The following is a 24,576-nucleotide window of genomic DNA, read 5'->3' on the forward strand; positions in this document are numbered from 1 at the left end:
AAATCAGATGAGTGGCTGTCAGTTTTGAGTCTTTTTCTTACAGAAGGGGGCACAGGTGACCGCCCCCCCTCTGACTAAATGACTAAAAGAATAATGTGCACGCGCGCACACACACACACAAGTACAGACTGAAGCAGTGAATATATTTAATAGCTGTTAAACACCACATTATCTAATATACCATAAAAAAATGCATCATAAGGATGAAATGCTTAACACAAAATGGCACCAGCACCTTATCTGGAAAGTGAAGTAATAAAACCTTAAATCTCCAATGAAATCTCAGTGTTTGAGATAGGAAACAGTATGACTGAGAGCAAGATAACAGTAAACAAAAAAAAAACAACCATACTGTGCACATCAAAATATGAAAACTAGCAGATTATATTGTACTTAAACATAAACAGAAATAAATGTGATATCAAATTTGACTTGATTTCAGTTCAGTAACTGTAATAACGATACAAATGAAAAAATTATGAACAATTCATGACTGGGTGTAGTAAACTAAGGACACATGGAAACCAAACTTTAATAATCTAAAATCCTATTTCTGCATCTTTCTTAAAGCTATACTAGAGCTCCTGACTTTTTAACAAATATACTGCTGATCTTTGCTCTATATATGTAACCTCCACTTAATCTTTCATGCTTACTGAAGAGATAGGGTTCAAAGTTCCTGGACAACATGTGTATGAATGCAAGACTTTTGTAACATGCACACTCATGAATAAATATACATGTAATTGCATGCAAATGAAATTATTATGCATCGATCCACTCACAACACAGACATTCCAAATACAAATAATTAGAAATGGGTTTAGGTATCGATTATGGTCTCTGATCAATTTGACCACTGTCTATAATCAATTAGACCACAACTAAGATTTGAAGTCTGAGGTTGATCAGACCATTAATTACTATTCAAATAATTCATCTGCAGACATGTATGCTCAAACAAACGAAAAGAGACAAGAGAGGGTTGTGCTGACCCAGAAGTGTTCACACAAAATTGTTGTTGAAGCCAGATTTACAGAAGAGGTGTTTAGACCATTTTAACATGTCAATGTTCTTTTAAAATTGGTTTCACACTCCATGATACTGGTGTTACATTGTGTTTCAGGCTGCTTGCTGATCAAAAAAATGCACTTTTAAACTTAAGCAAGAAACAACCTTTAGGTATTCATAAAAAAAGAGGCAAGTTTCGTTCAGGAAATCTAAAGCTGTAAAAGTGAACTGCAGAAGGCTGTGCACACAGAAATAATGAAAAGCATAAAGAGTAACATGTGCAGGTCAATCAATGCTGATAAACTAGACTACATCAAAAAATTTTTTGGGGTTGAATTACAACATGGATGATGAATTGGTCAAATCGATTACAGGAAGTGGTGAAATCAGCTATGTGGTCAAACCACGTCCATGGTCAAACTGAGTTGTGCGATGGTCAAATTGACTATAGGCAGCAGTAAAATTAACTATGGAGTCATGTGGTGGTTGAATTGATTGTCCTACTAAATTTTAGGCTCATTTTTTTCTAATTATGTTGGAAATAATGTAGGTAGAGATGTGTTGAAATATACTTTCACATGCATACATATACAACTGTCTTTATTTATGATCATATGCACATTGATACTCTCTCTTTCACACACAGTCCTACACACACAGTCCCAGCATTTTCAATCTCGTGTGGCGAGGTTGTTTAGTAGGTCTAAAATATTAATATATACAATACGCACAGTAACTGGTCCTTGTGGTATGAATATCACATATCTTGAAATTTACATCTTTTTTGTCATCTCCTTACTTATCTAAAGGCAACACCATGTTATTGGATCCAAAGTTAAGTAAAAGAAAATGTTGATAGACATGAATGAAGATGAAACACTAGTCAAATAGTTTAGAAGATTGAAAAAGTAAAAGCAAGCAACCTCCACTCCAAAAATAGAACATGGAAATGACAAACAGATAAAAGAGCAGTAAATGGGATTTTCTACTTGTTAAATGTAATTCTGTAGCAAGCAAGTCTTTTGCTTACATCACTTATAACAATATGTTGATTTGTATTGTGATTTTACCCACCGTTAAAGGTGGGCTAAAAAGCACTAGGCATAACAATCTACAGTTTGTGGCGATGGACGAAGATACAATAATAAAGGAGAATAGTCTGATGATGTAATTGCTTGGTTAATACAACTTCTTTCTGTACACAAGAAAAACTCACGATCTAAGTTTTCTAGATTAATCCGTTTAACAACCACCTGCAGTCCCGTTGGTGAGTGCTGAGCTAGATGCACTATGGTTGTATCTTTGTGACCTTTTGTCTATTCCTGTATATAGCAGATAGACACAGACCACTGTCAAACTGTATGATGACCACTTCTGATGACAATGACTCACTGATGCTGACAGTTTTCACCTTGCTTTCTGCCAGTTGTGGGAAGTTGATGGCATAAGGCCAACTTGCTTTTGGAGAATCTGACAGCTGATATTCAGAACAAGCACAATGCCTTTTTGTCTGTCTTTAGCCTCTTGTCATTTGGTTGTCTGAAATTCACCACCTACTTGTTTTAGCAAGTCATCTGCCCCGGGGCCTGCGCTGGCTCTCAATGGCCCTGAGTTCAGATCTACAGCTTGAAAACCCATTGTGTCATCTGCAGGAACATGATACCATGATGACTGTGTGCTGCCAAAAGCTGACTGAGCATCCCAGCTGTCAGTTTATGGTGGCAGCTCTCCAAGTGGCAATAAGATCAGCTTGTTGTAGATCTCTTTTCACTGATATAAAGAAGTTTCTTTTACACATTATTTCTTTCCTTATTTATAGTATGCAGGTGAAGATGAATTCCAACACAAGGGACAATAATATTGAAGGATTTATGTGGAAGATGCCATTTGGAATATAATAAATACTGACAAGCTCTTCTTAAAAGTATCAGATGGTGTATTTTAGGAAGCAGACAAACACCATGCAGTCCTCCGAAAATAGCTAAAAAGTGGACTGTGATTATACAGTTTTAAAATTACGAGGAAAATGAAAGCGAAGTAGATGATGCCTAGCAGGTGGTACACAGTGGTATACGCAGTTACATCAGCCTCAAATTATACAGATGATCACAGATAAGGTTAGTGGCAAGCATCATCCACTAACAATGTGGGTTAAGTACACCTTGAATCCACAGTGCAATGGATGTAGGATGTCTTTTGTTATTTGCATAAAGAAAAACCCATGACATGACTATACACTGCAGTAACGAATGAGGGAATGTGCTGAGACAGATCATGTCTACAGTTGTCTTGAAACTCAAGCAATATGATGTGAGGAATCCAGAGAAATGACGGAAGAATGCAAGACATTCCAGACTTTAGGTAAACCTGTTCTCATTGTCTGATTTCAAGCACATCCTATTATTGTGCTTTGGTTATCTGTATTGAGATCAAGGTTTTGTCCTCAGGAAAGTTTTGCCACCATTTGTTCATGTCTGGAGATCAAAAATGCCATCTCATCAAGACTAATGTTTCTTGATGATACAGGCATCTTCACCAGTTTTCCCTCCAGAAAAATAAGTCTTGGTGTGCCATTAGTTTTGTGTATGATAAGTGCAATTATCTCTTGAATGAATACCATTCAATACCATCGATGACTAAGTTTTCCTTATGAAAGTCAACCTCCACCAATCTCCATCATTATGAAAGAGAAGAGACTCTTCTGGTGCAGGCACTGCCTCTATCATTGTCATTCCATAGGCAAGAATACGCTGCAGCTCGCTGTACTCAAGCCGAAGAACTGAAGCTGCAAGCTTTTCACTGTCTCCAGTACTGCTCTTGAAAATATTGGTTATCAACACTAGCTGGTTGATTTTCTGTAGAGAAAAAAATATATAAAAAACATAAGTACATTAGATGACAAAATCGCCGACTTGAATTTGTTACCTCATGAACATATCCAAAGACTAACAAAACTATAGTCAAGAAATGATGTGGCCCCAACCCAAAACACTCACCTGCAATGCACCTGAGTCCAGAAAAGGGGTCATAAAGTGCCAGGTACCGTGAGCAAGATTGATGTAAGCAATGCTAGTCTGCTTGGGGGACAGGTAGTGAGCCAGCACATCCACCAGATTCATGCTTCGCCCTTGCAATTTTGGATCCCTGAAATAAAGTCGTAGGTGTCATTGTTGTCATGTCTCTTGCTACTTTAGTTTAATGAGTATGCTGATAATGGAACCATGCAGGCAGAAGCAGCCTGGCCTCTCTACAGTCAGTGAACACTGTGTACATTGCTCACTGCTGCTTATCAGCACTGTGGCATAACTATTTACTACGACATAACAGAAAATGTTGTTCTGCTTTATTTTGTGATTACAAAACATCAAAGTTCTCCGTTCTTCTTGAGACAGCAGCCAGAGAACACTATACAGCATACAGACTAATAATTCTGCATAATAATTCAGATGAAGCCTGGATGAAGATTTTTTTAAAATTTGCTAACAAAGCAGACAATCAAAAACAAATAAATTACCATATAAAAAGAAATACAGATTTCACAAGCTCTGGTTGCCAGTTTTAATTGTCAAATATGTGTTTTAAGCTGAAATAAACTGCTCTTACCTTTCTGAGCGGAAGGTTAGCTCTGCTGGATTACCAGGCCCAGTGATCTGATTCTCAGCCTGACTGATTGGTATAACGGTGCATGTAATATGTGATGCTGAGACATGCGCTTTCAGTGGATGGGCATTATAAGGCCTGTAATTTGCATAACTGGTATTATGAGATGCTCTGGTTGAGTACGTCAAAGTGGGCATATGAATATAACCTGGCAGTTTCTAAAAGCTGTTTCACAAAAAGATGTGCAGGAAGCAATAAGTATTTGGCGATGCAAAAACATCAGCATGATATTAGCTGTTGAAAGGTTTTATAATGTTCGCTTTTTGTTCATTGGCATAAAATGCTTTTACTCTTAAGTTATCCCCATCCATTTTTTAAGTTTTACCATGCTGTAAGCTCTATATCAGTGGCCATATTGTTATCATATTAAAGGACAAAACTTCAAGAAACTCACGTAAACACTAAGATGTTACACTGTTCTGTTCCTGACATGAGAATCTGGCGGAACAGAGGAAGAGTGGCTGCAGATGACAGGGATACAGAAATGATGTCATCCTCTTGCAGTTTTGGTAGCCCTAAAAAATCCTTCAGTCGTTGTTCTTCATACTCCTGAGATCCTGTGAAAAAAATGGTCAACAAAAGATGCTTTATTTGAGCAAATGTCTTAACACTCATCTATTTTTCTGAGGCCTCTGTTTTTTTACTCAGAAGTCCTGTTAATTAAAAATGAATCCAGTATCACATGATATAAAGCAATACAGAATACGAGCTTGGACTGGATGTACAATTATATCATACTGACCGGCTGATCATGTCATCCTGTGCCACTTTAATTCTGGTGGTTGATATATAATCAATAGAAAATGCAAACTGGGTATTTGGAGTCATATACACAATCAGTTAAATATAGTTTATACCATGTTTTTGCCTAGTCTACAGATCACTGAGGTTAGCCTCTCCATTTAATTCTCTGCACTAAATTGCAATCAGCATATATTCTTCTATTTAAATTGCAAGAAAAGGTTTAGCAGTGTAAACACAAAATATTTCCTCTTAAAAGGGGAAAACATCTAGTTCACCATCAATGGCAGGTGGGTAGAGGAGAAAACTGCGTGGTCCTGGATTGCGAAGCCATGACATGAAGTAGCGACAGGACTCCATCATGGTGACTTGCAAACACAGTGGACTAGATGATGCTGTGTGATAGAGGCGAAAGCCTCCAGAGTGGAACAAGGTGTACAGTGTTTTGTACCATCCATAAAGGTAGTCATCATCAATTTTGTCTGAAAGAAGAACAAATGTTGTACATCTTGGCCTCATCTTTATCTTGTTTATCTCTATTCAGTCAACATATTGACCTTTTTACAGCTCCAAAACTATTCTGATTAAAGTGACCACAACATATTTTGCCTGAACTCTACTGGACCTGTCTGCTGCATTCACCGCTCTCTGCTCCGTCATAGATTCACTCCCTCTATGGAATTTCTGGACCTGCACTAGCGTGGTTCAGCTCCTACCTGACGGGATGCAGACTGTGTTTGTTGATGGTCAAACATCTCGCCTTGCTCCACTTTCTTGTGGCGTCCCTCAAGGCTTAGTACTCGCCCAGTTCTATTCATTCTGTATTAAACCACTTTCATCTTCCATGCAGTCTCACAAGATTTTGCACCAATCATACGCCAATGACACGCATTGTATTGCTCCATTCCACCAGCTGAGTTTCACTTGGCTACTAGCACCATATATGTATCAGCGATGTCTTGGACTGGATGGTAAAAAATTTAAACTCAACGATGATAAAATGGAAGCCCTGCTATGCTCAAGAAGAAGAAATCAATTTTCACTCGTTTGTCTGCCAAATCACATCAAAGTGGGTGAAATGAACATCATCTTTGCGTCATCCATCAGGAATCTGGGATTCATTGTCACTGCAGAAATGACTTGCTGAACAAGTTACAGCTGTCTGTCAGTCTGCCTATTATAAGCACCCTAAGATCAACGCCATCACCTTCTCTCCACATGTGCTACCAACACTCTTATCTGTATGTTTGTACTTTCTCGCTTTGATTACTGGAACTCCTTGCTTGCTGGCTGTTCTGCATACCTTCTTCACAAACTGCAGAAAATACAGAACTCCGCTGCATTTCTGGTGCTTAGAGCTAGGAAACGGGAACATGTCACTCCTCTCCTTTGTTTTCTACACTGGCTACCCATCTGTTCTCACATTCAATACAAACTGTCTGTGCTGTGTTTTAAATTCTTTGCTGTCTCCTACACTATTTCTTCTCTTCCCTTATGTCCCAGATAGACAACTCCACTCATCTGACTATTCCTGCCACCAGAACAACAACATATGGTCACAGGATTTTTAGTTACCGTGCAGCAAAACAATGGAACTACCTTTCCATATTTGCCTCCTACCCACTATCGAATCCTTTAAATGTGCATTGAAAACGCACCTCTTCCTTAAGTATTTCTCCTATGTTGACACAATGCTAGTCCTTTTTTCACACCCTTCCCTTCTTTTCCGATTATTGCTACTTCCCTGCTCATCTTCCTTTTGCACAATACTCTCACTCCTTGTTACTTGGATCCTCTTTATGTTTTTTATATTTGTCTTCTAACTGTCATCAGTACTGTTGTTTATCCTTCCATGGTTCATATGTTGTTTGCTTGTTCTTCTGTCCCTCATATGTTGCCAATATCTCGTTCTTGTTCTTAAGCGCTAAGAACATGCTCCTTACGAGTGTCAGTATAAATTTTGAATTCATTATTATTATCTGGTTTTTGTCTGTGTAATGGAGCACACTTTCTGAATATAGCTGCCCACTGGGATTAATAAAGATGGTCATTGTCATTTATTTGCTGATTGCAAGGGGGAAGTGCTGATGTCAAAGTCAGAAGTATGCATAAGGTAGGCAATAACATTATTGTTGAAAACATATGCATGACTTCTTAAAGCTGGGAAATTGAGGTATTCCTTGTTCAATCACCCCAGTCTTCTGTGCAACACTGTAAAATTGTGATTTTCTCAGAGGTAAGGAATAAAAGTTAGCTTTGTTAATAAAAAGCAGAAAGGTCTTGCTGCCTTTTTTTTTTAACTTATATGGTAAAAAATGTGGAGGTGAGTTATGCACTTTTGGTATAAAGCAAAGCACAATGGTTATTTTAAAGGAATGTGTGCATTAAAACTCATGAAACCAGAAGTCACAAAGAAAACCTTTTCAGAAGGACAAAAATCATAAGTGGTTTGAGTGTCATTGAGAGTCAATGCAAACAGCTCTGTCCAGTAAAGATAAGAAATATTAAAAACAGTGGGCTTATGATGATGAATTGCAAATTTGTTATATACACTTCTCTAAATCTGTTTTTACTCTGGTTACAAATGTGAACACAGAAAGTTTACCAATTTCCATTGCCACATGAAGCTGCTGAAATCGAGAAATGATCCCATCTTTGACCATGAAATACAACATTTCAAATGATGTTGTCATGTCCTGCAAGCTCTCAATCTTGAGCAGGTCTACATGATGGTGCTTCAGCTTGGCCATCATGCTGTTCATCGTATGCATGTCATACGAGTTGCGGCCAAAGTCTGAAGGGTCATTAGGTACTAATGTAGCACGGAATATGGTGGTATTGTTCAGTTGAAGCAGTACTGGTGGTGCTGGGGCAAATGAATCATGAAGGAAAATGAACTGCTGAACAGACAAGTTTCGCAACAGCTGGGTTTCAAAGCTGTAATCAGGAAGTGGGCTGCAAAAAGAAAGAAGGAAAAAACTCAAATTTTTTTTTTCTAACATTTAAAAATGGTTTATCATATGCAATCTTGGTTTCATGTTTCATTATTCATTCAGTCACACTACCTTGTGAATCTTGCTAGATAAATGTTTTCTGAAACAACAAGTTTTAAAAAGGAATGTGTTCATTAATTAGGTATGGTATAAAAACAATTAGAATGAAATGTACTGTAATTTTTGTCTTTACAATTATAATGAGATAAATGCGCATGTCAAAAATAAAATTTGACTAACCCAACAGAGTAGGCAGTTTTGATTTTAGTAGACTCAGTGCTGATGCCTACGTCTGGTTCAGTACATATTGCCCAGTCTGAATAGTTAGAACTATGCAAAGTTGCATTGCACTGGTAATGATAAGATGTAATAAACTTGAGCAGGCGCTGAGCCTCGTTCTCAGCACTAGACATCGTCTGCAAGGGACTAAAGTTTTCATGATAACGCATGATCTGCACAGCTGCATAACATAAACTGCCAACACATAGCAGTGTAATGACCAGCTTCTTGCGTCGTGAAATCATTTTACGAGCAGTACATACACCTGAAGAGTGCATTCTGAGGTCAACAAGCAAAGGAGCTTTTTAGGGGTAAAACATAAGCGGTATCTTGGGGTTGTGCCTCTGAGTTCATGTCTGCAGCCTGGTGTGAGACACATTTGAGACTTTAGAGATGCACTTTTGCCACATGATGAATACTCCTGAAAACCAGATATTTAATTATTTTACATAAGTGGTGAATGGATAAAAATGTGTTGGAATATAATAAGATTAGGTCTACCATTGTATGCAAAATTATGTGAAAAAACAGTGCACACTATTTAGTTCTTCAGACTTTGTACTGCACCCTACCTTCCCTTCCACATATAAAATTTCCTTCACGGAACGATATGGGAAAGAAATTTGACAGATCTAATAAGCAATGATAGACGTTAACGCGACAAATTATGTACACCCACATGAATTAAACGGTAAGAGACGAGCTGAAAACCCCACTTTGTGTATCCTTTGTAGTTTTTGCCAAATACAAGATGCTGCGGTGGTTTTGGCGAGCATGAAGGAAGAAACCCACGTGAGAAGGAGACTCAGTTCATTCTATGTTACAAAATATTATGATTGTGGTAGTAACGATCATGAGGACGACGATACGGAATTCAGCAAATAAACATAAGTGATGATATGCCTTTTCCACTGCTACATAAGTTGATGCTTGTTACATTGCATCATCGTAAATTACCTACATTCATTAATTTGCACCTCATTATCACTTATATTGTTCATATTGTAATCATATTAAAATCTACACACGAAATGTTTATCTTCTTGTACATATGAAGCGTTGCTTGTAGTTTATGGTGATTTAGGAAGTAGATCTTTTTCAGAGTGAAAATAGTTTTAACTGGAACTGGCTTACATCCGGTTGTCTGCTTTTTTCCAGTTCAGACTCAAGCTGCACGTACAAATTGTCAATTGTATGTATTTCAATTGTAGGTTGAAACATATTTTGTTTAAAAAGTGTCAGATTTAATTTCTTAATTTAATAACAAGCCTTTTTCTTCAGTGTTTCTATCGAGAAAAGCCATGCAGTGCCTTTTAATGTGGCGCCTGCTTTTTTTCAGTTCGTATAACCATGGACGTGTATAGGATATTTGTGGTATAACATCGAACAAAGAATAACATTTTAGGCGTGGGAATAAGTTTTTTCTGCCCCTACTAACTACAAAAACAATAGTGGTGGTGATAGTTTTAGTGGTCTTTTCAATTTGTGAGAAAACAATTAAGTTTTTCCTTTTGCCTTTGAGTTTTTAGGATAAGCTTATAGTAAGTAGCAAATAATGTTACACTGGATCAACAGAATGTATTTCTGGGGGGTTCGTGTGACATAAATAGCCTTATCTGCCACGCCTAATTTTAAAAGATGCAAAAACTAAAATATTCCTTATACCCGGTACATTAAAGGCTGTTCATTAACAACATGCCACATTCCATTCTACTCAGTCTGCGAGAGCAGCTCCATTGCCCTTTATTCAATGGGATTATACTTACTACCGTTATCTGTTTAAGCACCGTAACATGGTGTCACACGTGTCTTCCAGAAACACAGGTTGTACTGTTACATTAAATCTATTAATCTTTAATTATTTAAAAAATGATTATGTAAAGGAAGATGTTAAACTATGCCATTGTCCAAAATGTAGAGCAGTGCTCAGAAAAATTACTTTCTGCGACCATCAATGGATCGAAGAAATATAGCAAAGAGGCGGGGAAAACCAAACAGAGGAGGAGGGCGTCACAATCAAGGTCATGGGGCTCATCATGGTGGGCACAGCAGAAAAGGTGATTTGGATTTTGACAATTTGATGGATGGCCCAGTACTTCAGGGAAGCAGAGGAGGGCGTCACAATCATGGTGGGCACAGCAGAAACAGTGATTTTGATCTTGACGATTGGATGGATGGCCCAGTACTTCAGGGAAACAGTGCAGGGAGAGATCAACCAATACCCACCGGAAAGCCGTGAGTGAAGTGTCCTTTCAGCTTTAAAGCTTAATTAACTACTTAGAGTGGACAAATGTTGTGCTTTGGCAGAATCCTCATGGCTGCTTTGTAAAAGATACATTATATGTGTAATGATATGTTGGAAAGTGATAAGTTTGGTAATTTGCAAAATTGTAGAGTGTAGTGCACCACCATTCTTGTCGATAGGACAGCCCGTGGTCGTGGCAGAGGTCAGCCTGCTCAAACAAGGAACATAACCCCTGTGACAGGAAATCATGAACCTAAGGTCAAGGCTGAATTACAGCATCTACACATGACAACAGAGAATCAGAAAATGGTGCATGATGTGCTCAAGAGTCTTCGTGATGGTGATAATGACAGTGTTCACTCGTGAGTGTAGACCAATGTTTGATCCTAGTACAGTTGTACTTTAGCTTATCTTGGATGTGATTGTATATGAATTTTATGGGCTGATGTTTATATGTGTGTGTATGTGTGTGCATGCATGCACATGCTTTTGTACATTGCAGCACAGGGAGATGTTTTTACACTTATTTGTTAATTTTAAAATGAACTCTGGTCTAGCTGATTATTATGCAGGGCACTCCTTATCCCAGACAATAGCATTATAAAACTTAGTGCCAATTGTTACACAGTTAATATCACCCAACAGTTGCACATCACAATAAAACCTTTTTTCAAACAAAACAATCCACATTTTCAGAGGTAACTAAAGCGCATCATATAAGTTTCACAATCCATATAGCTTAATCACTTAATCTTACCTAAAAGCCTACCAGTCATGTGAACATCAAAAAGTGTCCCATGAGTTACCACTAGCAAGTTATTTAACTACACTATCACCTTGCTGAGTCCCCAATTTACTCTTCATTTAATTTGATCAAATTCGGTGCCAAAATGCAACAATACCCCCACTCCTTTAAACCATAGAGAGCGAGTGGTTCAGTGGTACAACGGTTAGTGCCTGTCGCAAATACTGAGTGTTGGCTGTTCTGGGCTCAGCTCTCATCTTGGGCGCGCTGTTCTTTCTCTGCATGGCATCTATTTACAGGGCTGGCTACCTTGTCATGATATGGCTTTAGTTGCTAGCGTGGTGTAAAACACCAACCCTTCCCTTCCCACCTAAATCATAGATTAACAAGTGACAGATGACAGTATCTGGCTAACTCTTAGGGTCACTGACCCTGTGGCCACCAGGCTGTGGAAATCCTGGTTTACCTTGTTGTGATTTAAACAAGTGTTGTAAATACACTCATCCTGTTGATGCATTTGGAAGGAGTACTTTGGGCACACATTTCTAAGAAAATTGGTCTTTGTGAAGAAACATCAGGCTGTTTTGAGAGGGTAAAAGATGTACAATTGAGGGAGAATATTTAGGAAGGAATTTATTTGTTGCATTCCCTTTTTTCAGTGACTCAGAGTGTGATGAGCTGGATACACGCAGTGATGAGCATTATTGGCAGACTAAGGTGTCCCGAGTTGTAAAAAGTGATGGCACATATCTATCACATATCCGTCCTAAGGAAACTTCCAGACAGGCACAAACTATTAGCTCGGCAGATGTCAACTTGGTTGTTCTTCAGAAGCTTGAGAGGTATTTGATGCTCTTATATTCAGGAGAAAGTGGGCTAGTGTCAGTGTCTTTGTGTGTGTAAATGTGTGTGTGCGCATGCTTGCATGCATGTGTTTGAATGACAGAGTGATTGTGCATGGGTGGATGTATGCTGAAGCAAGTATCTTTCCTTGCATGTGTGATAGAAAAAGCATCTGGACTTTTAAGTACCATTTAATGCACCATTGCTAGCTTTTTTAACCCAGTTTGATATGTTTGGCATTCCAGATGTGGCTTCAGCCGTTCTCTTTGTCAGGAAGCGATTCAAGTGTGTGATGGTGATTTGGGAGCAGCTCTTGAATATCTGCTAACAGAGCTTAAAAGTCTGGATGGAACTGCAAAGTTGAGTTCAAGCTCACCACTTTCAGATGGGAAAACAGAAATTCCAGAAGATATCTGGGCACTGCGAGAGGAAGAAAAAATGGCACTGCAGTCTATTTTTGAACACCGCTTTGTGGAAAGGCTCGTGAACAGAGTGTGGGTTTTGCACTTGGAGCTGCCAGAATTAAAGCAGTTGTTGAACTTTGGAGGGAGTGGTGCTACATTGGCTTCCTCGGGTTTTGCAAAGAAGGAGGTTCAAAGTGTGAGAGAGGTCTGTAGATTTTACAAAAGAGGAATGTGCCGCTTTGGTGACAGATGCAAGAATCAGCATGTGAGAGAACTCAGCATGTCCAAGAAATCAGAAGAACTGCAGGGCCCTCTAGCAGACAGTCTATTTGTGTTAGAAATTCGCTTCCCAGTCGGCAACCGTTACCCCAAGGAAGCTCCGTTGCTAGCGTTCTCCTCTGTTGTGGGAAGGATTCCACCCTACTGTTGCTTGAACATTTCTCGTTTTCTCATGAAGTGTGCACAGAAACTGGCTGATGAAGTTCAGCCAGCCATTTACTCATTGGTCAGTTTTCTAGAAAACTCGGAACAATTGCAGACGTTGTTAGAAATGCCACCTTCTCCACTTGCTGATCCATCTTTGCTGTTGGCACATGATGAGATGGGGTTATCTTCACCAGATGTGGATGCAAAACCTTGCAGGCAAAAGACATTTGCCAAAACAAGTTTAGGAAATGGCAAACCAAGTTACAGGAGAGATGAGACAGTTCTCGTGGAACAGAGCTCAAGAAAAGAGTGTGGCTCGTTCAGTTCACAAGGCAAGAGAAAGGAATTAAGAGCAGAAGAAAATGATGATCAAGGCTCAGACAAACCTGATCCACAACATAGCTCTGTGAAATCTGCATGGGAGAAATCGATGAATAATATGACAGGGAGTTGTCAGGCTTCCTTGCAGGAAAAACAAGCTCATGTTTTGAAACAGAACAAGAAGCTGAAGGAAGATTTCAGAATGAAAGCAGTATGTACCAACTGTTTTTATTGCTCAAGTATAAGTGGCATAGGTACATTTGTTGATATTTTGCCAAAAATTTAGGCAGCACATATAATAATCAGGACCACCAAATGTACAAATCCACTTCCCCTTTATTATAGCTTTTTCTTTGATAATCAATTTACAAAATTAATATATTTTACTAACATAGCTTTACTACTGCTTAGATATTAGATGAGCAGGGTAGTGGATATTGTTTATAGATCTTTTAGTGCCGATGAAATATATCGCAAGTTTTGATGGAGTCATGCATTATTTTATGTAGTCCAACCAGTCATACCAGAAGCGAATAGCAAACCGACAGAAGCTGCCAACATGGGATTACCAGGATGAGGTGCTGGCTGCTATTGAAGAGAATCAAGTGGTGGTCATAAGTGGAATGACTGGGTCAGTTGGATGCATGCTGGCAGTTTTTGATGATGGTAGAGAGATGGGGGTTACGGATTATAAGGATTTTGGGTAACACTGTAATGATTTAGTAATTTATTTTGTAATAATGATGATACATTTATATAGCAGATTTCCATACATGGCAGTGATCTGAATCTGCAATAGTACCAATAAAAAGGCACTACTTCAGTATACAAAAACTGGATCAGTAGGGGGAGGAAATGTAAGGGTGAGAAGGCAAGGCAAGGAAAGTACTTTGAAATATTGAAACCTCAGTCACCCCTAACACATATTCTAGTATGAGGGGAGGTCCGAAAGTCTGCAGAATCAGCTACTGAAGATATTCACAAAAGTTATAGGTCTTAGGGCCATCTTTGGAAGCTTTGAAGGTAGTCACTGTATGAAGTTGCGGCCCTGTGCTCCTTGAGGATCATGGAGCTTGTCAAGCAGGATTATTTTGAGCTCACTGAGCTTGTCAAGCAGGCAAGCTTGTTCTATCATGTAGAGTGGCTTTAAAAAGAAATGAACCAAAATTATTTCATCAAATTATTCTTTTTATCCCCAGGTGTGGTAAAACTACTCAAGTGCCACAGTTTATCTTTGATAAATACCTGAAGATGCGTGATCTTCGTCTGTGCAATATTGTTTGCACACAGCCCCGCCGCATATCTGCCATTTCAGTAGCAGAACGAGTTGCTTATGAACGAATTGAGAGGCTAGGTAATTCTGTCGGTTACCAGATTCGTTTGGAGAGTGTGCAGGTGAGGAAAGATTAGCTGTGACGATGTTTTTGTTTAATGGAATTGCTTATTTGTGCTTTGAACATGTGACATTTAAGGGTCAAGCAGTGTGAAAATGTAAAAAAAAAAAGTTGGTGTAGGAATGAGAATCCCAGCAGGTATCAGAAGTGAAATATTGAAACCTTGGTCACCGCTAGCACATCAGCATAGTATGAGGGGATGCCAGAAAGTCTGCAGAATTTTTTAGGAACCTGAGCAGTTGTGCCCAGTTTGACTGGTGATGTTTTCTGTCCTACAAAAAAAAAAAAGAAAATGTAGACAAAATAATCAGGCCACTGTTGTGAGTGACATTGTCTTTTTCTATGGAACAGAAAAAATGGTCACTAGTGCTTTACCGTTTCCCTTGTGGTTTGAAAGCAGTCACTGCTGGAAAGTAGTTAGCTGACTGGGAAGAGATCATTGAAGTAGTAAGTAGGTGAACAGCTGATAAAGGCTAAAGAAGTGCATTGAAATTGGTGGTGTATAAACATATTTTTGAACTGTGTCAAAAAAAATAAACTGGTGCCATTTAAAATAATTTTCTGTGAACTTTCCAACCTCCCCCTTGCTGATGCATGTGGGCGGTCAGGTATCACAAGGGTTAGGACTTCTCACCAATACAGTGAAGGTTGGCTGTCCTGGGTTCAACTTTGTCTCGGGGCATGCTGTTCTTTCTCTGCATGTGGCATCTGTTTACAGAGCTGGCTGCCTTGCTCTGATATAGTCTTAGTTGCTGGCTCGGCATAAAACATCAAACCCCCCTCCACTTCCTTCCTGATGCATCTCCATGTTTATGCACATATAAAACTTCTATAGAAACTCTTATTAGTCTACATTTTAACATGGTTTCCTAAATGTGATTGCTTTATTTCAGTGTTTTATTCTTTATTTATTTAGTTTCTACTTTTTTTTAATGATGTTAAGTTTAAGTTAGAATTTTTATAAGGCTACTCATGTGAGATCTGCGCTTTTTTTTCCCCACATTAAAAAAAAATTTAATTTTAGTCACCTGCAACCCGCTTACTGTTCTGTACTACTGGAATCATTTTGAGGAGGCTGGAAGGGGACTCTTCATTGTCTGATGTGACGCATCTGATTGTGGATGAAGTTCATGAACGATCTGAGGAGAGGTAAATATCATAGACGCAACTTCATTAATCTTCAGTGGCAGTTACAAGCAAGATTTACAGGTGCTCTTGTGCTAGCAATATATAGCTGAAGGCATAGAAAACAGTAACATCAGGTGCAGGTGGTACACTACATTAGGTCAGCTCAGGTTGACACGACATCATGGCCAGTGGAATTGATCAAGTATATATAGTACATGGAATAAATGAGATTCAGTGATAATTTGTTCTGCAGACAGGGATCAGCAGCAAGACTACAAGTGAGAACTTGCATGCCAACACATGATCAGGAATAGTGAGGATACAAGATGCCCTCCTAACATTTTGCTGATTACTCAAAACTGTTAAGTCCCTCTTCTTGATGGGATGCCGTTTCAGGTAAAAGGTTAATGTGTTGCTAATAACTTCAACTAGATTATGCAGCTCTTATTTGCACCCACTACATTTTTTTGCTGTGCAGTGATTTTCTCCTGATGATACTTCGGGATATTTTACCAAAGCGTCCTGATCTCAAAGTCATTTTGATGAGTGCTACACTGAATGCTGATCTGTTTTCATCTTATTTCAACTACTGTCCTGTTGTTGAAATACCAGGTGGGATCTCTGTCATATATAAAGAAATGTTCATTGCGAAATATTAGCCAATGTTAGGGGTGGATAACATTAAATTTGGACTTTGACAAGTTTGTAGACTGACAACTGTGATAGTGTAAAAGTTTTATAAAATGTGGCACATACGTATATAAATAGAAATGGGATTGTTATTGTCTCTGAAATCAGTATCTTGTGCCTCTTTTGTATAATAACCTTTCCATTTATGTATGTTATAATTATATTTTGTTGAACTTTTCTTTTATAGGTTTATTTTGGTACTTATTCCATGTTGATTGTAAAATTGTGTTATTTTAACTGCATGTTTTTATTGCAGGGAAAACTTTTCCTGTGAAAGCATTTTTCTTGGAAGATGTCATTGAAATGACGAAGTAGGTATAAGTGGAATGCTTGTTTAGTGGACATTCTGGACATGTAGCTTAAAAGAATAATTTTCATTACAGTTCAGATATGTCTTTTTATATGTCTTTCTATATTCTATATGTCTTTCTAGATATTGCTTCTTATCAGCTCTGAGCATATTTTATCCTTTTGGAAGATTTTGCAAGAGAAATATCACCTGGTTATTATTAAGACTTGTTTGGGTGACTTTTGCAAATTTTGTGATAGGTGAATATGGGATGTTGTTATATGAGAGATTTTTATTTTATGGGTAAAATGTATGCAAAATAAAAGTGAGTTATGTTTGTGGAATAGGTTTACAGTTGAGGACAAAGCACCATGCGCTCGTTTTCAACCAAAGCCACTTCCCAGCAGTGGAAACAGAAACAAGAAGTCTAGAAAAGGCCCAACACTCAGCTATGCAGATGCTATTGAAGAATCACTAAAGGGACTGTCTCTAGATGATGAATCTGATGAATATGATGATCCCAGTGACAAGTGGACCGACGAGAAGCTGAATGTGAAACAGCTCTCAGCAAGATATTCAGGTACAGATGTAGGGGAGGTAACTTTAAGGCCATGCATTTATGACAGAAAGATTAGAATCGTTGCGATTAGCGCTGAAAAGACATAGTGCATGTGAATTTTTATGGGATTTTTTTTAAAGCAGATTATGTTTTGTATTTTCAGACTACAGCAAGCGGACTATTCGCTGTCTGGCTAATATGGACTATGAGAAAATTAACTTTGATCTCATTGTGACTCTCCTTGAGTGGATTGTAGCTGGTAACCATCAAGTGAGTTCACCTGTCAAATGCATCGGCATATGTGTGCTCATTCTCACTAGCTCTCACTCAAACTTCAGACGCAAGCACACCCATGCAAAAATAAGGCATTTGTGTGACTGATTGAATTAAATGACCAAAAGAAGGGTTTACTGGAAGTGGAGCACCAAACAGAGATTTACATTCAAGCAAACATCCATTTGATTTACAGCATTCTGTATAATATGCACATTATATAATTTTGAAATTGATTTAAAACAAGTATTTTTGGCATCTTGGGTAATGCTGCTGATTGTTCATTGTCAGCTTGCATCCAAACATGTTTTATACAGTTACTTATTTAAATTTATTATTATATAATAAACTTATTATTATCATTTTTATAGTTTCCCAAGCAAGCTGCTGTCTTAGTGTTTCTACCTGGCTTTGCTGAAATACAAACATTGTTGGATGCACTGATTTCCTCTTCTGAGTTTGGCCATCGCAACAGATCAAAGTAAGAGTTGATGAAGCCGATGTTTTTATCTTCTTACTTCCTATCCAAGCCCACCCAATGTTTTTGTTTCCTTTCGTCTGTGTACACAACTTTTTATTTGTATTCTCACATTGTTTACTTTGTGTGTTTTTTTATTTTTTTAAAATTTAATAAGTAACTAGCCACATGATATAATTTTAGTGACACCAGTGAGGATTACTTGGTTAGACGTTTAGCACCACCATGGTGACAAAAGAAAAGGAAATGTTGGTTGTGCATATATTTAATGAGAGATGATGGACTTGTGTCCATCCTTGTACAACTTTGCTGCCTCATGAAATTAGTGTTTTAGCATGTGGGCTGATTAGTCATCCCATTAGGTGCACACACTGTTCCATCACATGACTGAAGGTGGCATGTGGAAAGTTGTCCTCTGTGCCATCATATTCACTATGCTGTTATTACAGTTCTGTTTTTCAGTAGAGCATGCATTTGAATACTTTGCACCTTTTGGAGATACTATTTAAAATATATCCATTTTATAGAGAGTTCTGCTGGATTATTAAGCAGCAACATAATGAGTATCTGAGAGTTGATAATAATTCCTTGACCCCACTTTTTACCCCTCTTCTGCAGAATTTTAGCTATTTTAATGTTGTTTACCAGAGCACTACTTTGCTCTGCTGTAATGTTTTGTCTATTATAAGTCTTTTGTGTGAGGTGCAACCACATGCTTATACATTTGTGAGTTTCCTACATTTACCTTTTTTTTGCTGTTGTTCAGGTACAAGATTGTCCCTCTTCATTCATCACTTTCCACTGAAGAACAGAACTCTGTTTTTATGTAAGCACCTTTCATGAGTTGGTGAACCTTGGAAAATTTTGCAACAATAACCTTGTACAAGGGTGTTCTTGTAGGGACACTTTGTTGAAATTTAGCTAGGATTGGAAAATATGAAATCAAATAAAAATAGATGAAGTAAAGTCACTGGAGGTTAGTACAATATTGAAATACATCTTTTATCTGTGTAAATTGTAATACTGTACTTGCTGGTGGATGTTTTGCCACAGGAGGCCTCAAGAAGGAGTGACAAAGATTGTCATAGCTACTAACATAGCAGAGACATCCATCACAATTGATGACATTGTGTATGTAATAGACTCAGGCAGAATGAAAGAAAAGAGGTATGTGGTGGTCTCTCTGTGATCCTAGTTTAGCTTTTAAAATTTTAGCTTATTACTTAAAATGTGCATATACTGGCAGTTTTAGCACAATTTGGAATAATAATTTTAGGATAATGTTGCATGATTGGCTTAAAAAAAAAAATCACATTTTGTGTGTTTATAATGATAGCTTGTTTTCCCATGATGCACCTTGTGCCTATTTGTCTGGTTTATACAGAAGATGTTTATTTTTAGGTATGATGCAGCTCGCAGTATGGAGAGTCTGGAGACTGTGTGGGTGTCGAAGGCAAATGCCCTTCAGCGCCGAGGTCGAGCAGGTCGTGTAATGTCTGGCGTCTGCTTTCATCTGTTTACAAATCACCGATTTGAGAATGTTTTGCGTGAACAACCAATTCCAGGTAATGAAAATAAATCACTTATTTTGCATTTTTCTTTTCTTTCGTGTTCTTCAGATCAAGCCTATTAGACTTCAAGATTTTGTTTTGTGATTGCGCATTTTGCAGAGCAAAAGTATATGGAATAGATAGTAGCTAAGCTTGAGCTTGTTATTCTGCAGAAATACAGAGGGTGCCGTTAGAGCAACTGATGCTGCGAATAAAAATGCTGGACATTTTTTCATCTCATGAAGCCACAGTAAGTGAAAATGTGTGCAATTTTTGGGAGTGATACTTTTGCAGTTGCTGTTCCCATGTACAAGGGAGAATGAAAAGATAAAGACAATTTTTAAAATGTGTGATAACCAGAGCAACGAGAAGCTAGCAAAATGTAGTGTATATATGTTGTCTGTTGGAGAGTTTGACCATTCACAGTGCAGCACTTGGCCTATAGTTGTGTGGCAGCATTGCAGGTCGATATTGCACATGTGCTCTCTTTGTACAGAGGTAGTGAAACCTTGGAAATTCACTATCAGATGTTAGATATGTTGCCAAGAATCAACGAAAAGTTTATAAATAGGTAGAAAGGTTTAAAGCAGAAAAGTGTAACTGACAAAGGCCATTCTGGCTGTTCATCAGCATCACATACAAGAACATGCTGACAGGGTGGATGACAAACTGATGATGGTGTCTCAGTTGGCTGCACATTTAGGTATCAGCTGTGGATCCGCATTCACCACTATGCATGATTATTGCATCTGTGGTCCACTTAAGGCAGCTTAATGTGGCCACAGATTCACCTCAGATGAAGTAAAAGAAGTGGTGCCCACCTGGCTTTGAGAGAAGCTGAAAACCTCAGCAGAAATGCAGCAACTATTTCAATGATGCAGCAAATGGATTGTCTTGCTTAAGGACAATGTGTAAAAGTGATGTGTTTATTTGCTATAGTTAATCTGTTAAAGCCTTTAATTGTATTTTGCCTTTACCTTTTTTTCTCTTATGAAAATCCTGTATAAACACATGTGAAATTATAATCTTGTGTTAAGTAATCCATTCAGGAAGTAACTGGTAAAATGTGAAATGGCTATTTATAGGAGGTCCTTTCAAAGGTCATGGAGCCGCCTTGTGAAGAGGCCATGAAGAACGCCATACATCGACTGCAGGATATTGGTGCTCTTGATGAAAAAGGGGTAAATGTGATTTTTGCTTTTAAATTGTATGTAATGCATGTGTGCTTATGGTGGAGCAGTTTTTATTGGAATTTCTTGGTAAAGTGATGTATTTTTTTGAATATATGTTACAGAGTTTGACTGCCCTTGGTTATCATCTTGGATCTTTGCCACTTGATGTTAGGTATGTATTGATAGAAATATAGAACTTCCTTTATAAATGACAGAGAAAGGAAGAATAACTGTTTGCTTTGTATATACATTTTTAGAGGTAGACATCTTTCTAGAGTGGCACAGAATTATGCTCAATTCAAATGCTCATTGGAGGTTTAAAATACATGGAATGTTAATTTGAATAGAAAATGCTGTTTGAGTGATGCATGAAGTTTGTATTGATATTAAGTTTTAGCCTATCAGTAAAGCAATTCAGTTTTTTTAAGAGTTTGTGGATAAAAAAGCCAGTTCTAGTTTTGTACTGTTGAAATTATGAACAGACTTGGAAAGCTGATGGTATTTGGGTCAATCTTCCGATGTCTGGATGCCTCCTTAACAATAGCAGCAGCTCTGAGCTTCAAATCACCATTTGTAAGTGGCATGCATTGATCTTTCTATGGGAGACAAAGATCATAAGGCTAATGTGGAAGCAAATGTAGAAAGGAATGACAGAAAAAGTCCATGCAGGTTTATGCTTTAAATACTGCACAAGCAGCATATTTATGCTTAAATGTTTCTATTCATAATCTCCCTTGTGGAATGCCCTTGTTCCCTCTTTGTTATTTCAGGTTTCCCCATTTGACAAGAAAACAGAGGCAGCTGCAAAAAAGAAAGAGTTTGCTGTGGGAAATTCAGACTATCTTACCATCTTGAATGCTTACAATGTAAGAATTTTTTTGTAAGGTACAAATGATTATGAGCATGATTTCTTGGCAGCTTTTCAACACCTTTCTTTGCTATATTTAAACTTTTTTTGGTTTACTTCAACATGCTTCTTTAATATATATTAACTACTTTATATGGTACATTTCAATAACTGTTTTATATTTCAGCAATGGTTGGAAGTAAAAAAGCAAGGAAAACAAGAAGAGCATAGATTCTGTCATGAGAATTTCATGTCACAGAAAACACTCCAGGTAAAGACAAACCTGAATTTTGCATTTTACACAGGTGTACACTAAAATATAACTCTCAGAACTTCTAATCTTGTTGGTAGTGAAAAGTCCTGAAGATTATTGGGACACTTGCTTTTAAAGCTATGAGTGCAGTCAAGAATACCTCTGGAGCTTAGTTTGCTTTTGTTCCTTAAAGGAATGATGAATGTCTGACCAAGTTGGGCAGTTATTAAAATAATTTAATATGCATGACAAGGTTTTTATGTAATCATGTTAAAACTTTGTCTAACTTAGTCAAATATTATATCCATATTTATTCAGTAAAAAATGGCCCTAACACATCAAGATGGTTGGGATTCTTGCAAATTCATTTAAGAGATACAACTGTTTGAAAATGATTTAGTGAAAGTCATCATCATGCATTAAATTTGTACCACAAATGACTGCAGCCAAGAGTAAATGATAATAAGGGTGGGAGGAGGTTGGTTAATAGCAAGGAGAGCAGAAATGTATGGATTTAGTGTCAACACTTTGAAACAGGCAATTTTAGTATGGTTGTTAATAGATGATTCAATTTAATGACAGCAGCTGATAGCATAACTTTGGTTGTAGATGCTTGCCAGTTTAAAACAACAGTATTTGGAGCTCCTCTCAGACATTGGCTTCACGGATGCTGGCATCAAGCTTAGGAACATTCAGCGAGCTGCTCGCGAGTTTGGTGGAGATGGTGTTCTTAATGTTACAGGGCAAGATGTGAGTTGACCTTGCCATCAAGTACTTTTTAGCAAATTGTTTTAACACTTTAGAAACAAGGCTTTGGATCTTTATACATAATGTATACATAGTGTGAATCCATGTTGCAATGAGCTTGTTTCAATATGGAGCTTGGCTCTCTTATTTTTGACTCATTTCAAATTATTAAAAAAAGGTTAGATGTGAATTCCTGAAGTGTTTCCTGAATATTGTTCCTTTTGTATTGAATCATAGCCACCAGAGCATATACGTGTGTGCTGCTGAATGATTTTACAAAGGAGTTTAGTTTTTCTTGTGACTTTTGTCTGAAAGGCAAATGCAAACATCAAGAACTGGAAATTGATTTCTGCAGTCCTGGTTGCAGCTCTGTATCCAAATGTTATGCGGGTGATGAGCTTAGAAGCAAGAATTAAACAGAGCATTCCAGGTTTGTATGTTGTCCATGTGTATGCTTTTTCCATATTTTTTTAAAATCAACAAATACTGCATAAATGTCATGGGTTAGGTCAACAGTAACTGAGCAACACTTTAAAAAATGGGACACTTTTATTAGTAAATCAGGTCATCAGATTGATTGCTTGGATGTAGACAAGATTGAAGAAAAGACAGAACATCCATTCACAATATTCACTGAATACTGATTCCCATTTTTTTTAAATGTGTACACAAAATGCAGTACAGTCTTTCATAATGCCTTGAATGTTACAGGGTCAGATCTCAAGTTTGAGACCAGACTAGATGGACAAGTAAGTACATCATCTGTGTTGAATCTGCTAGAAGTTTCTCTGACACATAATTTAAGGGCAAGGAGAGAGGGGAAGCAGGATATTTTAGGGAATTTAGGCAGTCACCTGGAGCTCACAAAGGTCTGTTTCTTTGCAGGTACACATCCACCCTTCTTCTGTCAATTTTCAAGAGCACAAGTTTGAAAGCCCGTATCTGGTTTATCATGAAAAGGTCAAAACAAGCAAGGTGCGTGTTGTTATAAGACAGGGTCAATTGTTCTTCTGAAGAAAGACTGTACATTCATTTGCATGGATTTTTTTTCTTCAGGTGTACATCCGTGACTGCACTATGGTGTCTGTCTATTCGCTGCTGCTCTTAGGAGGAGGACAAATCTCTTCTGACTTGCATCGTGGCAACTTTATTTTGTCCATGGACAAAGGCTGGATACGCTTCGTTGCTGCTTCTAGCCAGGTACATAGGTTTCTTTTCATTGGGACATATGTTGCTATGTTGTGATATCAAAGGTGGTGCACTGCTCAACTTATTTGTTAATACACTATTTCAGATTGCCCAGTTACTTCAGCAGTTACGCCTTGAGCTTGGACCAGCTGCTTCAAGACAAGATAAAGAGTCCTAACATGAACCTGAGCACCTGCCCACGAGGCTCCAAAATAATTGACACCATTGTGAAACTGCTCACCACACAATAGGATTCCTGCAAATAAACTTTCTCAGAAAACCAGTTCTTGTGTTCCTCAAGAAGTAGATGCCATACAAAATGTTATGACCTGGATCTTTT

The 24,576-nt window shown here is 37.9% G+C and overlaps 2 protein-coding genes across 6 annotated transcripts; one reads left to right on the forward strand and one right to left on the reverse strand.

Annotated features, from left to right (window-relative positions):
• Positions 1-132: 132 nt before the first annotated feature.
• Positions 133-9,813, reverse strand: LOC112571162. 5 transcript variants are annotated; one of them, XM_025249977.1, is made up of 8 exons: positions 9,713-9,813; positions 8,646-9,105; positions 8,018-8,367; positions 5,691-5,894; positions 5,066-5,228; positions 4,615-4,749; positions 4,008-4,155; positions 133-3,866 (listed from the first exon to the last, which is right to left on the reverse strand). In XM_025249977.1, exons 2-8 carry the CDS (start codon positions 8,960-8,962, stop codon positions 3,648-3,650), a joined length of 1,536 nt encoding a protein of 511 aa, XP_025105762.1. In that variant the 5' UTR covers positions 8,963-9,105; positions 9,713-9,813; the 3' UTR covers positions 133-3,647. The 5 variants fall into 5 exon arrangements, with proteins under 5 accessions (XP_025105762.1, XP_025105761.1, XP_025105760.1 ...); XM_025249976.1 differs by having other exon boundaries at positions 9,401-9,794; XM_025249975.1 differs by having other exon boundaries at positions 9,364-9,794.
• Positions 9,808-24,519, forward strand: LOC112571161 (putative ATP-dependent RNA helicase DHX57). Its single transcript, XM_025249974.1, is given in 29 exon segments — positions 9,808-9,876; positions 10,603-10,919; positions 11,109-11,291; positions 12,334-12,516; positions 12,763-13,879; positions 14,178-14,299; positions 14,868-15,063; positions 16,087-16,211; positions 16,669-16,802; positions 17,137-17,191; positions 17,517-17,749; positions 17,892-17,998; positions 18,373-18,482; positions 19,246-19,305; positions 19,533-19,646; positions 19,881-20,044; positions 20,203-20,279; positions 21,115-21,210; positions 21,324-21,373; positions 21,684-21,774; positions 21,972-22,067; positions 22,236-22,319; positions 22,911-23,051; positions 23,364-23,478; positions 23,760-23,797; positions 23,934-24,023; positions 24,105-24,248; positions 24,343-24,375; positions 24,377-24,519. Coding segments are annotated over 28 exon segments (4,350 nt in total). The 5' UTR covers positions 9,808-9,876; positions 10,603-10,638; the 3' UTR covers positions 24,488-24,519.
• Positions 24,520-24,576: the final 57 nt, after the last annotated feature.

The sequence above is a fragment of the Pomacea canaliculata genome, linkage group LG8, assembly GCF_003073045.1.
Source record: "Pomacea canaliculata isolate SZHN2017 linkage group LG8, ASM307304v1, whole genome shotgun sequence".
NCBI classification, from domain to species: Eukaryota; Metazoa; Mollusca; class Gastropoda; order Architaenioglossa; family Ampullariidae; genus Pomacea; species Pomacea canaliculata.

Coding starts and splice junctions, on each gene's coding strand:
- LOC112571162 (XM_025249977.1), bottom strand. CDS start 8,962: ATGCACTCTTCAGGTGTATGTACTGCTCGTAAAATGATTTCACGACGC. Junction 4,750..5,065: donor TGTAACATCTTAGTGTTTAC/GTGAGTTTCTTG, acceptor TGCAAATTACAG/GCCTTATAATGCCCATCCAC. Junction 4,156..4,614: donor CTAACCTTCCGCTCAGAAAG/GTAAGAGCAGTT, acceptor ACTTTATTTCAG/GGATCCAAAATTGCAAGGGC.